Below are 15,633 nucleotides of genomic sequence, written 5' to 3'. Positions count from 1 at the left end.
ACTGACAGATTCTTGTGCTAGTGTTATGATTTAGGTGTGAAGCATGATTATTTGCGTATGCTGCTGTGTTGGCACATTCCTAGTTTGGATGCACTTTTAGCAATGTAAAAACATCCTGTACCAACATACCAATAGATCAGCCTCCACACTGAGAWTCTATAGAGCACTTAGATTACCAGGGTAAGTGATAGGGTACAATTCATTTGCCTGTGTATATGACCAAGCTGGATAAGAAAAMGAATCCAGGAAAGATTCTTCTGGGGGGGGGGAAGCCAAAAGAAAGCCAAGAAATRGTGCAGACAGTGATGACTGACATTCCAGCAGCAAGTTGCTCACCTTCTGAATACAGATCAAGCCACAGTTACTACCTCAAAGACCTTGCAAGCTGMACCTAATAAGGTAAAAGACCAGAAGAAAAGACATAAAATACAAAATCACTGAGAAGAGTAATAATGAGCATTACCTCTTACCAGCAATGCTTTTATCTCCTTGGTTCTGTGTTGTTGCAAGCTTTCTTAATATAATGTTTTCTAAGCATCTTGGGGTCCTGGTCAGATTGTTCTTGGTGCASTGGAGCATAAAAGCACATTTACCAACCAAAGACAAGCCAAGGAAAGATCTACTAGATACAGCCAGAGGACAGCAACAAAAATGGCTGGAGGTCTGGATAATGTGGATTGCAAGGAAAGACTGAAGGAACTGTGCTGCTTTCTTCTCCAGTTGAGAAGATGGAGGACAAACAGCTTATCAGTCTTCAAAGCATAAGAGGTAGTAGTGAATATGACAGAAAGTACTGTACTTGGGGTGCAGCAGAGAGGCTTTAGCTTGGGTGCTGGGAAGAACTTTCCAGTAGTAAAGCCCTGGGCTAGGGAATGGGGAAGTTTCCAGARGTGACTGTCTTCCACAGCAGGCTAGACAAAGAGCTGTCAGGAACAGTGACATCTAGGTGAGTCCTCCTAAAGAGAGAGGAGCAGAGCAGGCAGCTTCGCAGGGGCAGATCCAGCTCTGTGCTTCTACAGCATTGTGCATGGTGTTAGCAGTGAAGGGGTTCTTTTCTTGGCTGGATAAGTAAGCAAAGGGCCTGAGGCAAGAGAAGTTGCTGTGGCCACGAGTGGACCATCAAGAATTAAGTGCAGAGCCATATTTGAGCCCAACCTAAAAACCACTGACCCAACCTAGAATTTTTAACAACTTCTGGCTGAAACTCCTGTGAAAACAGCCTGACTGGATTTTCAGGCAATGAAGAGAGGTGCAAGCTGATTGCAGTGACATGCGACTGAACCAGAGCAAGAGGGGACAATGAAGGATGTTTGGTCAATGCAGAGAGGTTGTGCTAAAATTAAACACTTGAGCACACACTTTGCTTTTCTAGCCTGATCTCACTAAATCTTATGTTCCAGCTCACTGATAAATGCTGTCTTTTTCAGAGACATCAGGCCTGTGTCACAATAGATATCCGTTGGTTGTACAGCAGCCAAAAGAGAAAACAAGGTGTTGGCTTCTAGGTGCCTGTGTGAAAAGTTGTGACTGCACTGATGGGCAAGTTCAAGAGAGTGATGGGTGCTTTGGGCTGTCTGCTACTCATGGCTGCTGTACAGGAGCCACCCTGTACTTCAGTGAGAGAAACTGCCGAGTGTTGCAGTGACTAGATTCATTTGTGCATTTGTGCAAAAGTAGATGTCTAAAGCCAATTCARGTGCACTAGAGATCTAAAACATCCTGAAGGCCTGGCAGATCTGACACAGAGCCTAGGAAAAACTTGCATCCTGGGTAGCAGAAAATTTAATCTAAGGGTCTGGGCCTTGTAAAGTGGGAGGAGCCCTCCCAGACAAGCTGTGTACGGGTAGGGCACTACACACACCACAGAGACGCACAGGCGCACAGAGACAGACAGACACACTTGCGTGCACACACACACATGCACGCACACTCACACATACCCACACACCCACACAGAGTTTTACCAGTTCATTACGTTATCCAGCAGGGGATTTTTTTGTTTTCAGCAATGTAAAAGAAGATCCGCTGACAAAAGAGAGCCTTTCTGTGGAGAGAGCTTGCTGAGTTTGGGAAACTGCTTTCAATGCTATTGGCAAACACTTCACAGTGTAAACACAGACTACATCAGGCAGACAAATAAGTGCAGATGCGCTTTTCTGCAGGAACCATTTGGTGATAGACAATATATTTAAAAAATTCTCATCAAATTAATTGTGGCCAATTAGACATAACCCCTTCCCCTCATTCCTGAATCCCTTCCAATAGTGGCTGCTTGAATGGGAAGAGCTCCTATCACCTGTTTCATTATGCAGATTGATATTCAAACATCTGAGAACAGTGCTGCTTTCTGCACGGCAAGGCTCCAAATTGCTAATGAAATGGCTCTGCCAGACAAGTCACTTAAACCCGCTCTCGCTGCTGCTACCGACAGTTCTCATGGCGAGTTGTGGGGAGGAGTGGGAAAGGGGCTCTCCACTTTGAATGTGCTAATAGCCCTCAGCCTGTGTGTTTATTGCTCTCCAGAGCAGTAAGATTTCTGTTCTCTGACTCTGAGAGGTTACTTTCCCAAAGCCATAGTCAGATTTGTACTTAATGCATCCTGATTTCAATGTGCAGAATGAGGGATTGAAGAGGCGGGCATCTGCTGGGCTCTGAACTCAGGAGTCTCCTGCCCAAAAGTCACTCCAGCCCTTTAGGCATGCTTGATGTCTTTCTCATGCAGAGATCAGACAGGGCAAAGACCTCAATCTATGGCTTGTATCTTCCCCCAAAAAGCATTTGATGTGAAGCTAGCCTTCTCAGAGACCTTCTCTTGTGGGTGAGAAGTTGTCACATCATCTTGTGTATGATGAGTACATTTCGTGGCTGAGGCCATGTGGGGAGTGAGTGGAAGGCTGCAGCTAGGGATGGCTGCTGCTGGGGACATGCCTCCTGCTGGGTTTATTCGGGCACAGGGCTATGGTTGAGCCTTTTGAGTTCCTCCCGGGCAGTTACCCCTCAAGGTAGCTATGGTTAAGCAGAGGGATTGTAGAGAGAAATAAGCAGTTTAGCATTAATGATCACCGGCAGGGAGATGGACTTTAACTTAGGACACAGAAGAAAGACAGAAAGGAACCACAAGACTGATTCCAGAGGACAAGATAAGGAAGTAGAAGGGCCAGACAACTATGCAGGAAAGAAGTAACCACAAAGACTGGTTCCAAGGGACAAGATAAGGGAGTAAAAGAACCATTGACAAGTATGCAGAAGTGAAGTAAGAAATAAAGAGCACATCTGGAAGCTATGGAAAGGACCAATTGGGAGCTGGAAGACCCCGAACTCTAATATTATGATTGGTTCAGAACTATGGTTTCCTCTTTGGAGGCACCCAGCTTGAGTTGTAATTAGTATACATGTGCCATTAAAACTTATTTTCCTCTGATTTGGCTTTGAATCTCAGTCTCAGTGAGAATCTAGGGTCAGACCCTGTTATGGTGGCCAGCAAATCCAATTTTCTGTAACAAGGATAGGGCCTGTGCTGCAGGAAAATGTGAACTGAGAGTTAACAGTGTATATGCAGACCCTGTGCAGCCCTATTTGCTGCTCCTTGTGATGCTCTGCAGCTGCTGCTTGCTCAGCAACTGGTGAGGTTGTTATTCTTAGCTTTCCCTCTCCAGTTATCACAACATTTTTAGATGGATCTGCACAAGGGCTCTTGTTTGTGGATGCCTGGGGCAGAGTAGCTATGATTTAGGTCCTTGGCAAGAGTAGCGTTTACATGAAGTGATGGAAGAGCTCTTTCAGGAATCTAAATCCTGACTATTTCTGTCAGTATCTTTGGTTAATTCCTTTTTCTGTATTACAGAGGCCTTGAGATTACCTTTGCACAGGCTGTCTCCATGTGATTGTGTCTGCAGCGTGCCTCAGCTCCTGTCTCATCATCTCTCAGACTCCTCCTAGACCAGCCTGCCAAAGTGCCTTGCTCCTTCAGGCCTCAAGGCAGCTTTACAATTGGCTTTCCTTACCGAGATCTTTATTATCAATTAACTTTCCTCCATACGGGTCTTCTCTAATTTCACCACACAAGCTCTTCCACCTTGTTGCCAGGACAGGACACACACTTCCTCAATATACTCAGTATGTTTTTTAGGAAGGCTTGCATGTCTTCATGCTCTGTCACTATGCGTTATGTGGGACAGAAGTCAGCTCAGGAGGACTCAGCCATTTCTAGCCCTGGAGAGCTTGTTGGAGAATCCTCCATTCTGGGACTGAGCTGTGCTCACCCACAGCCAAGCAAAAAATATGGGGATTTTTCAGCTGCCTTCTCTTGCTAGAAAGTTGTGTGCAGGCACCAGTTTTACTTCTCAAAGGTGAAGAAGCTAGCTACTTTTCTCTGTCTCCGTGGACTTCTGAGTCAGCTGGGCATCAATTGCCTTCAGCTTTGCAAACACAACCATGTGGCTGAGGATGGGTATGTATGTATGTTCCTCTTAGGCATCCAAGTTAAAGATCTCTGGTGCGAGTCCCACATGGAACCTTTCAGACTGCTTCCTGTCTCATTGTCCACCAGACTATGCTTGAAGCACGTGTGCATGTGAGTGTGTGGGGAAGAATTGTTCTGACTGCGGAATGAATAGGGAGGTAAGGGATGCTAAGTGAGTGCTTAGCATATGGTTTTGTAGATTAGCCTGATTTACTTCTCTGGAAACATGCTTTTCCAGTTACAGAGAACAGCTGTTTTCTTCAGGAGGAGTGTTTTCATTTACTTATTCATTTATTGCCCAGGAGTTTAAGAATGAGATATGAAACCTTCCACCTTTGGCTAGATGGTGTTAAAGTGGGTGTGGGAACACAGAGGGAGCAAAGAATAGTTCAAGGAAGGCATCACTACCCCATATCACAGCCTAGCCTGACTGTATAATTCTTCTAGTTTGAGTTAATAGACACAGTGACAAAAACAAGCAAACCCAAGAATTGCATCACTGGGGATAGAGAGTGGAGGTATAAAATAGACTTTGACTAAGACTTCTTTTCCCCTTAATACTCTTTGGGCCCAGAGAGAGGCTGTCATAGCTTCTGCCTCTCCAAAGGGCATGCTGCAGCTACACCAGTGCTGATTGGGCCTATCTATCTGCTGCTTGCCCAGCTGACTTTCCTCTGTGGAGGGCTTGTTGGGGATGAGATCCCACTCCACCCACAAGATTGAGTCTGCAGCCTCCAGGGAAACAAGTCACCCACTTTGCAAATTCCTGCTTTAGCGTGACAGGAGAGAGACTGTTCCTTTGTGTCTGATGTGGCAATGTCGTTCTCACAATGGGTCTCCTAAACTGCTGTTCTAATCAGCCTGGTAAAAAGAATAATTTTAGCATGCTGCAGTGATTTTTCTCTCATCAAAGTTTGCTTTCATTACAGATTTTGATAGCTATGAGCTTGTGTTTGTCCCTTGAGAGCATGACAAGGTTTTAAGAGGCACCTTACTGCCTGTTTTATGCTATATGAAACCTCTTCTTTTTTGGTGATGTGCCAACCTGTGTTTTAGAAAACAGACCTGATGCTTCCTTTTGGCTTAAAGCAGTAGGTCATGTGTTTTCTCTCACATACTTTTGTGTGCATGTACAGGTCAGACCATCTCATCCAAATTGGAGAGATGATTCCCTGCACAGCCAGAGGAGTTGACTGATGCAAAGAAATAGGTGCCATACATTCATTCTAGTGATGTGAACAGTGCCTCGACCTACTCACAGTCAAAGCTCCTAGATGGCCTCAATCCTGAAATGCTGTGAATCATAGTATCGGTAAGGTTGGAAGGGACCTCTGGAGATCATCTAGTCCAACTCCCTGCTCAAGCAGGGTCACTAGAGCATGTTAGACAGGGTTGCATCCAGGTGGGCTTTGAATATCTCCAGAGAAGGAGACTCCACAACCTCTCTAGGCAACCTGTGCCAGTGCTCTGTCACTCTCACAGTGAATAAATTCCTCCTCAACAAGATACAGTGTTTTACTCCGTCTGACAAAGGTCACTGATACTTGTGTAGTACATTTAATAACTCTGGGGTCCTCTGCTGAGTTGAATGAGTTCCACAATAGGTTTCAGCCAAACTCAAGAGTCAGGCCTGACTGCCTATCTTTGGAGCTATAGCTATAAACTGTAACTATGTTTCTACCACAAAAGGCAGCAGTGCACAATCACATATATTCATGTACTGGGTGATCTGTTATGTTAACTGGGTTTGGTCTGGCTGCTAGCATGTTCTTAACATGCTTCTTAAGATACCCAAATAAACAGTCTAAGCTGAGAGTCAACAATTAGTATCAAGCAAAGTACTATTTGATGTATCAAAAGAAGAGAGGGCTTCCCTCCATCTAACCTAATTTTGTATTTTTTTTCTTTAGTGCTTATTCAGTTCTTGGCCTACAATTCTGTGCTTCTTTCTGTCTGCTGGTTCTAAGGGTTTTAAGGGGTCTTTATGCTTGACAGTCTAAATTTTACTGCTCATAAATCCTCAGAGAGCATTGATTATGATTTGAATTAAGCAAGTGTCATATAAAATCTCACAGTCTTACAGCTGTAGGGGAATATTATGATGAATGTATTTTCTGGGAGCAGCAAGAGGTTTGGAGTATTCCTTCTGCCAGCTCTGTTCTGGGCATCAAATGTTACTAGTGGCTCGCAACCACTAATAGAATTTCATTTGGGAAATTTGCCCAAAAGTTTGAAAGCTGATCTTTCGTTTGGTGAATCAGGCAGGAGGTGTTCAGAGAGGCATTACTTCTCATTAATTACTCTTCTACTTCAGGCAGAGTCAGGAAGTGCAAAGGCATCCACAGAACTGAAAAAGATACTTCTTAGAAACTAAATGGCACTGTGTAGATAAAATACACATAGATTTTATTGAAAATATTTCCTTGGCAGCATTTCAGCCTCCCTATTAGCTTTTCCTTTTTTCCCTTTCCTTTTATCTAGCCTCCTTTTGATCTTTGATCACTGGCTATTTTATGCACTTAATCCAGATTGGACAAAAAGCTAAGATCGCTGAGTTTCACTCTGTGTCACTAATTACATTTGAAAATAGTGAAATATAATATCCTCTCAATAATATTTTCCACCTGACATAAGGATAACATTACAACTACCTTCCATGTCACAACGGACATAGGTTCTCTGAGAAGAACATGCTCTCCCTGGCAGATGAGTGCTTCATGCTGAAAGATGGTGAGAAATGTTCTTTCTCTGTCTCTCCAGTTCCAGAAACCTAATGACTTCTCCCCACCTTTCCGCTTTGGGACGGTTCCCAATGGCAGCACAGAAAGGAACATTCGTAACAACTACCCTGAAATGCACAGCTACATGGTGAAGTTCAATCAGAGGGGAGTGGATGATGCACTATTCTCGCTGAAGACTGGGTGAGGCTTGCTTTGTCCAAAATTGCAACAGAAACTGACTTTTCTGCCTGCTTGTCTGGCAATTTTTTATGTGGTTTGGGCAATGAGTCTCCATTATCATTCCATGGGTAAAACTATAGCAAGACTACATAGAACACTAGAGACAATTTTGTGATGATCTTAGCTAGGTTTTTATATTAACATTTGTATAAGAGTTTCAGGTTTTCCTGTCTTTAAAAGACTGTTTGAAAAAAAAGAAAAAAAAAGAGGATCTTGTGTAGCCTTGTGTATGTTAGCCTTGTGTATATTAGTCCCAAAGATCTCGCTTCAGCAAGCTGTTTCATGCTGATGGGTCCTTATGCATACACAAGAGAAACTCACAGAGTTCTGTGAGCAAAGTTTGTTTCAAACCATTCGCATTGTCATTGGAAATTCCTTTATTTTCCCTCCTTATGTGTATAAAAGATTATGTTAATTAGGAAGCTGAAACAATCCTTGTCAGACTAATCCCACCCTAGTGTATCAGTAGCTAATGCAGTGTAATGGAAGGTGTGCTTGAAGCAAATAATTTGCAAGTGGCCCTTCCCTCTGGAATATTTTAGCATCAAGAGTCTAACAAATGTTGTTGGAATAATGAGGAAGTATATAAAATCTGAGTATTTGATTGTGTAATTTGGGAAATGTAGGAAAAACCATTAGAAAAAAAAAACCTTTGAACAGCTCACCCAGTATTAATAGCAATGGATCTGTAGAGGAGCTAACTTAAAATATCATTAATATTTGCAAGTCCTTGACACTTATAATCAAAGGCCTCCATGCACAACAGACCACTTTGGTTGTCAGAACCCAGCCCTGCTGAAAAAAAATAATTTTTCTTTATACCGTGTTGCATCCTTATGAGAAAGTTTATTCCAAAGCACGAACTAAGATGTTCAGCCAATTTAATTACTAGATTGACTGAATATTTCTAAACCTGTTTGCCAGGATCAGAAGGTGCATAGCCCATTATAAATGATTGTACCATTGTTGGATACCATCCTGAGAAAGTATTTGCCAATGTAGTCATCATCCAGGAAATAAATACGCTCTGTCCTGGAAATATATAGATGAAATAGAGCTCAACACTTGCAGTAGATGTCATCCTGGCTTCATACCCACCCTTGGACAGACCTTCCTGCAGATACACACTGGGACTGAGATAATCACCATGCTGAAAATACATGTGCAGGAGGGGGATTGAAAAGATAGTGTGGGTGTAAGAATGTGGAAGGTGGAAGGTCTTCGGTCTTTTACCAGAAAGTGCTTAATTTCAGATCTAGTGGGAGGATTTACTCATCGTCTGTCTCTGGTTATGTGGAAAATGCACCCCTCTGAGACTCCCCCCACACCCAAATCACTTTCACTGTTGGGGTGAGAAGAAGATTCTCAGCAATCATCCATTGTGCTGTCTGCTCTTCCCAGCCAATAATGGGGATTTCTCTATGTTAAAGCAGAATCTTTCTGTTGGTTTTCAGCTAAGCACTCTTTACCAAAGAGCTACTCAGCATGGAAAACCATAAAGCTGTCACTGTGGCCACTTGACATTGATAAAGATCCAGCAGGATTTTTCACAGTAACTGGGGAGTTAAACACAATGTCCTGGCTACATTTAATTTCGGAAATTATATTTTGCTTAGCTAAATTGTGCCAGTGGTTTGGAGATAATCTTTTCCTTATTGCAGGCTCTGCTTTGCTATATAATATTGATATACGGTCTAAAATATTTTAGGTTCCTGTGAGATGAAAGGCATTACCAAAATTTAAGCTAATCTTATGACTATGGATATTCCCATGGCTTTCCCTTCGTTCATCTTTACCTTACAGTATGTTTCCATTCCAAATTTTGTTTCAGATCAGAAATGATGATTATTAAAGAGTCAGAGAGAAATGCAGTGCTCATTTATAGTTTAGATCCACCTGAAAACAGTTTCCAGGCTCAGACTTTTGTTACTTCTGATGAAGCTGAAAAAAGGTTATCTAGAAAAGGTTCATTTTGGCCTTTGATTAAGCTAGGAACACCTATGAACTCATGCAGATTCTGTCTTTTCTGTACTATGCCCTTCTTTTTCATCTGTGCAGGAAGTTGGATGCTTTCATTTATGATGCAGCAGTGCTAAACTACATGGCTGGCAGAGATGAAGGCTGCAAGCTGGTAACAATTGGGAGTGGGAAAGTGTTTGCCTCCACTGGCTATGGCATTGCCATCCAAAAGGATTCAGGCTGGAAGCGCCAGGTTGATCTTGCCATTCTGCAGCTTTTTGGAGATGGTAAGCGATAAGAAAAAGAGAAATTGGAGTCTTATTAAGAAATACAAAGCTTTGCATGTATGGAATTGATGTTCCATTTCCCGGGCTTTGGTGCTTCGGATTTAAGTAAAGAATAGAAGCCAAACTGCAAAACTCTGTTAGAGACATTGTACCAGAAATGCTCAGGGTAGTACCTATTTTATAATGTCTATGCAGGGTAGCAGTAACATGAAATGCAACTGCAAAAACATTTGAGAACTTATAGAATAAATTCAGATGTCCGTTTGAAAAATATCTTATGAAAACAAGATTTTTTTCATGAACTTTTCAGTGCGTTCAGGATTTTACCATGACCAAAATGACAAATAATACTGGACTTTCCATAGTCATCCCATATGTTACAGTTCTAGAAAGAATCAAGTCATGTAGAAATGACCAAATTAAGAATTGAATTTTTCTGGAGCAAAGAGTTAACTCAGGTTACCCAAAACCTCAAAAAACAAGGATGGACTTGAGACTCAGAAGTACACTTTAGAGTGAGCTATTAATCAGCATATTATAGTTAACTGATTCATCTCATCCTTAATAGAGAAATTGCTAATATTTAAAAAATTATTCATGGATAAGGGTTTACTTGTTTGAAAATATTTCTTTAGCTGTCCCTTTTTACTCCATATCACTCCTTTCTGAGTCTTCCTTTTGAATAATTTAAATTCACAGCTTATTTTTTTTTCCTATTTATTTTTTTCTGAAATCTGAAAAGAACGTATGGTATAGGGAATAGAGAAAGAACATAGAACTGATATACTTTAGCAGAAAATTGGCCACCCAACTGATATGCCTCTTAAGCAGGCTAATATAGATTATTTCAGAAAAAGACGTAAGCTCTCCATAGAGCTTTTAGGACTATACTGTTATACCACATAAATATCTAGAATTTTCCCATCACTGGATTGGAGGTTGAAAATGTGAAAAAACAACTTCTCTAACGGCAAGAAAAGAATTGCCAACCTGCAACATCAGATGTTTTTAAATGTCTGTGTGTGTTGGGGGGGGATATGAAATTAGATTACAGAACATTCGTTCCTACCTTATACAAGTTAGTAATATTTTTGGTTGATCAAAGCTTGGAAATGTCAAATTTGGACAAAACTGAAAGGAATAAAACTAGGTAAAAATACAAAAATATTTTTGAGACTAGATAGAAACATACATTTTCATATATGTCAAAAACAAATTCAGAATTAGACTTTTGACTTTTAAAAAGCAACATTTTGAATTTTGAGCTGGAAATGAACAATATTTTCATTTAAAAGTGACTCATTTCTGTCTACCAGTATCAATCATTGATTTTTTCCTTTATTGACCTAATATGAAAGTTTATGAGGTGAGATCTTCAGTCAGTTGGTAGACTTGTTCAGTATCTTGCTGTAGATACTTAGGGAATGGGGTAGCTGGTCCTGTGGTATGACTTTCCATGACTAATATCTGACTGTGGAAAAAGCCTGTCACCTCGCCTGTGCCTAATTGCACCTGCCCCTATCAGAAGGGTAGTCAGAACATTTCATGGACATAACTCCACAGTGACCATGTAACAAATGTGGAAACAGAGCATGACCGCTGGAAATGACCGCAGATCAGCTGCTCACATTCAGTCTGCTCCTGCATGAGATTCTAAGTCATTGCAGGGCTGGCTAACCTTTTTCTTTCCTTCTCTCTGTCTTTCTAGGGGAGATGGAGGAGCTAGAAGCTTTGTGGCTCACTGGTATTTGTCACAATGAAAAGAACGAGGTTATGAGCAGCCAGCTGGATATAGATAACATGGCAGGCGTCTTCTACATGCTGGGAGCAGCCATGGCCCTGAGTCTTATCACCTTCATCTGCGAGCACCTCTTTTACTGGCAGTTCCGTCACTGCTTCATGGGTGTCTGCTCTGGCAAGCCTGGTGTGGTCTTCTCCATCAGCAGGGTGAGTGTCATTAGCTAGCAGTAAGGAACAGGTTCAGGATTTAATCAGGTGGTCCTAGGTATGGGAAATGGGGAAATCCACCAGAACTGCCTGGCATGTGGGTAGCATAGAGTGGCAGTCTCCAGTGCAAAGGCTGACAACTTTTCCCTGTTAATGTTGCAAGAGCATTTCCTGTTTTCCTGTGGGGGAACTGTCTTCATAGGTATTTTGACATCTCTGGTCTCAGCTGGGTTAGGGTCATGGAAAAGAAAATTTTACATGGAAATGAAAACTCAGTATAAAGCAAGGTTAACTGTAATTGCTTCTGCAAAGAAAGTTGCAAGGAGGCCAAATTTGGGAACAAGTCAAATTACAGTGGATAACTTGATAAAAAATTTAAGAGTATTCAATGTCCTGTTTATTACAGCTGTTCAGCTGAACTTGTGTTAGGTAAGAACTGTGCTATCCTGAACAGTCAGAAGTCCCTAACTGAAAGTCATGCCCCAAACCATGCAGAAATTCTTCTAGAGAGGGTGACCACATGAACTTAGCAATTGCTTTATGCAAATCATGCTTTAGGGAATAATATTTACATCTAAAGCAGATTCTAGGCATTTCTGAGTCATTTTTCTGCTTTTACTGTAGCTAGCAGTGTCCCACTTAGAGCCCTCTTCTTCATTCAGCCGCTGATCCTTTCTACTGATCGTTTCTGAAGTGAAGTCAAAGCTCGGCATTTTTGACCTCACTGTCTGTTGCAACAGAATTAGCTCTGATTGTGCAAAAAGTATATCATTGCTGTGTAATATATTGTTGAGGAGAAATGACAAAACCTTTCGAATACAAGACATAGCCTTTCTTGTATGTTGTTAGTTTTCATCCGGTTTATTCTAGAATGAGATGGAGGAGATGAAGTTTGGTGATCCTTAGCAGAATACAGATTCTTTCATTTTGAAATTGCCTGTTAGACCTGGTCCAGGTTAGCAAAATCTCTAAAAAGAGTTAATCATCATCTAGCTGCTGAGATCAAATGATAACATGATGTGATGGTGCCCATTTCACAGTTGACATTAATCAGCAGGCGCCATTTGGCATGGCAAGGAATAAATGAGCCCCTTTCCTTCTGCCTCTGGGAATGGCCCTTGCAAATGGTCTGTGTCATGGATGAAGTGAGCTAGTGGGGAATGTGGAGGAATTAGGCGCTACTGCTGTCTGATTTGAGGTTGAACAGAGGACTTTCAGGGATGTCAATTCAGAGTCAGTCATTGTTAAATTTAACTGAAGGTAATTAAAAGTAATCAAAAATTCCATCGCACCGCACTATCATATGCAAAAGACCTAAATGCCCATTTGGCAGTCCTGCTCTTTCTCTGTATTGCCTTTTCTAATATGTGCTAGTGAATAACGTGGCTAGTTTTATGACAAATGAAGCTGTTCTCTTTTAAGCAAGCTCCTGTCTCATTGATTCGCTGATGTCTAGATGAATTTCAATCGCCGGAAAGACTCACTTCCTCTCATCCACACAGAATCCTTGGTCTTATCTTGATGCTTTACTTCTCAAGGATATTATTTCTCCATTTGCAATTCCATATTACACCTGTTAAATTTGAATAACCCCTACAGATGCTAGCAGGTATGCTTGCATCATGCAGATATGACATGAGGCAAAGGAGAGGAAGAGAAAAGGAGGGAAGCAAAAAATGTGAGGAAGCAAAAGAGAAGAGCAGAAAAGGAAGGGCTGGTAGTGCACATCTGATTGGATTTCATTCGATTGTTCTTTGTGATGGAAGGTTGACAAGTTTTGCTTTCCCACTTCCCAGCACCTCTTGTGTATTCTCTGCAGAAGCACTCACCTTTCTGCTTCCTTTCATTTCAGGGCATCTACAGCTGCATCCATGGTGTGGCCATTGAGGAACGCCAGTCAGCAATGAACTCCCCCACGGCAACTATGAACAACACCCATTCCAACATCCTCCGCCTGCTTCGGACAGCCAAGAACATGGCCAACCTGTCAGGGGTCAATGGCTCACCGCAGAGTGCCCTGGACTTTATCCGCCGTGAGTCATCGGTCTACGATATCTCTGAGCATCGCCGCAGCTTCACCCACTCAGACTGCAAGTCCTATAACAACCCCCCTTGTGAGGAGAACCTCTTCAGCGATTATATTAGTGAGGTGGAAAGGACCTTCGGCAACCTCCAGCTGAAGGACAGCAATGTGTATCAGGACCACTACCACCACCACCACCGCCCCCACAGCATTGGCAGCACTAGCTCCATTGATGGGCTCTACGACTGTGACAACCCGCCCTTCAATGCCCAGTCGCGGTCCATTGGGAAGAAGCCCTTGGACCTGGGGTTGCCCCCTGCCAAGCATAGCCAGCTGGGTGACCTCTATGGCAAGTTCTCCTTCAAGAGTGACCGTTACGGAGGCAGTGGGGCACACGATGACCTAATCCGCTCAGATGTCTCTGACATTTCCACCCACACGGTCACCTATGGCAACATTGAGGGCAATGCAGCGAAGCGGCGGAAGCAGCAGTACAAGGATAGCCTGAAGAAGCGCCCAGCCTCTGCCAAGTCCCGGCGGGAGTTTGACGAGATAGAGCTGGCCTACCGCCGGCGCCCACCCCGCTCACCTGACCATAAGCGCTACTTCAGGGATAAGGAAGGGCTACGGGACTTCTACCTGGACCAGTTTCGGGCAAAGGAGAACTCACCACATTGGGAACATGTGGACCTGACGGATATCTACAAAGAACGCGGAGATGAGTTTAAACGTGACACGGTAGGAGGAGGTGGTGGGTCCTGCACCAACAGGGCCCACCACAAGCATGGCTCAGGGGAATTCGGTGGGGGCAACGAGCACAAGCATGGTGTTGTGAGTGGAGTTCCAGCGCCATGGGAGAAGAACCTTACCAACCTAGACTGGGAGGACCGGCCTGGGGCTAATTTCTGCCGTGGTTGCCCTTCTAAGCTGCACAATTATACGCCGGCAGTGGTGGGGCAGAACTCCACCCGCCAGGCCTGCATCCGGTGCGAGGCCTGCAAGAAATCAGGCAACCTCTATGACATCAGTGAGGACAACTCACTCCAAGAGCTGGACCAGCCACCTGCCCCCGTGCCCGTGGCCACCAGCGCCACTTCCTCCTCCAAATATCCTCAGAGCCCTTCCAATTCTGCCTCCAAAGTGCAGAAGAAGAACCGCAACAAGCTCCGTCGGCAGCACTCCTACGACACCTTTGTGGACCTGCAGAAGGATGATTCGGCCCTGGCACCCCGCAGCGTCAGCCTCAAGGACAAGGGCCGCTTTTTGGAGGGGAGCCCCTATGCCCACATGTTTGAGATGCCAGCCAGTGAGACCACCTTTGCCAACAACAAGTCCTCAGTGCCCGCCACCAGCTACCACCACCACAACAACCCCGGCAGCAGTGGGGGTTACATGCTCAGCAAGTCGCTCTACCCTGACCGGGTCACTCAAAACCCTTTCATCCCCACTTTTGGGGATGACCAATGCTTGCTCCACGGCAGCAAATCTTACTTCTTCAGGCAGCCTGTGGTGGCAGGAGGGCCCAAAGCCAGGCCAGACTTCCGAGCCATCGTCACCACCAACAAGCCGGTGGTTTCAGCCCTTCATGGGGCTGTGCCAGCCCGTTTCCAGAAGGACATCTGTATAGGGAACCAGTCCAACCCCTGTGTGCCTAACAACAAAAACCCCAGGGCTTTCAATGGCTCCAGCAACGGGCATGTTTATGAGAAACTCTCCAGTATTGAGTCTGACGTTTGAGTGAGAGGGGAGGAACGCGGGGAGGAACTGGGGGTGGATGTGGAGTGTGGGAGGGTGGGGTGGGATCAATCCCATCCGCTACTCTCCCAGGTCATCCTTAGTTTGTGGGATACTGGAGTTCTGTGTAGGGCAGCACTGGTGACAAGTGCCACCTCTTTGGTTTCCCCTCTTTCTACTTCCCTTCCTCCCCCCCTTTTATCTCTTTTTCCATGTTCTCACTCCTTCCATTCTCCTCCATTCCTGGCCATTGCACTTTAC

At 43.8% G+C, this 15,633-nt stretch overlaps 1 protein-coding gene across 1 annotated transcript in view; it reads left to right on the top strand.

Moving 5' to 3' along the window:
- Positions 1-15,375, top strand: part of GRIN2B (glutamate ionotropic receptor NMDA type subunit 2B) — a 210,853-nt gene extending 195,478 nt beyond the window's left edge. The window contains exons 10-13 of the mRNA XM_085308779.1: positions 7,223-7,383; positions 9,481-9,668; positions 11,377-11,615; positions 13,468-15,375. Coding sequence (XP_085164905.1) covers positions 7,223-7,383; positions 9,481-9,668; positions 11,377-11,615; positions 13,468-15,375 — 2,496 coding nt within the window. The remainder of the gene's footprint in view (positions 1-7,222; positions 7,384-9,480; positions 9,669-11,376; positions 11,616-13,467) is intronic.
- The last annotated feature ends 258 nt before the right edge of the window (positions 15,376-15,633 follow it).

The sequence above is a fragment of the Rhea americana genome, unplaced genomic scaffold, assembly GCF_003343005.1.
Source record: "Rhea americana isolate MKP2758 unplaced genomic scaffold, rheAme1 scaffold_281, whole genome shotgun sequence".
Taxonomy (NCBI): Eukaryota; Metazoa; Chordata; class Aves; order Rheiformes; family Rheidae; genus Rhea; species Rhea americana.
Note: the sequence above shows the minus strand (reverse complement) of the source record. Positions and strands in the feature narration are given on the sequence as shown.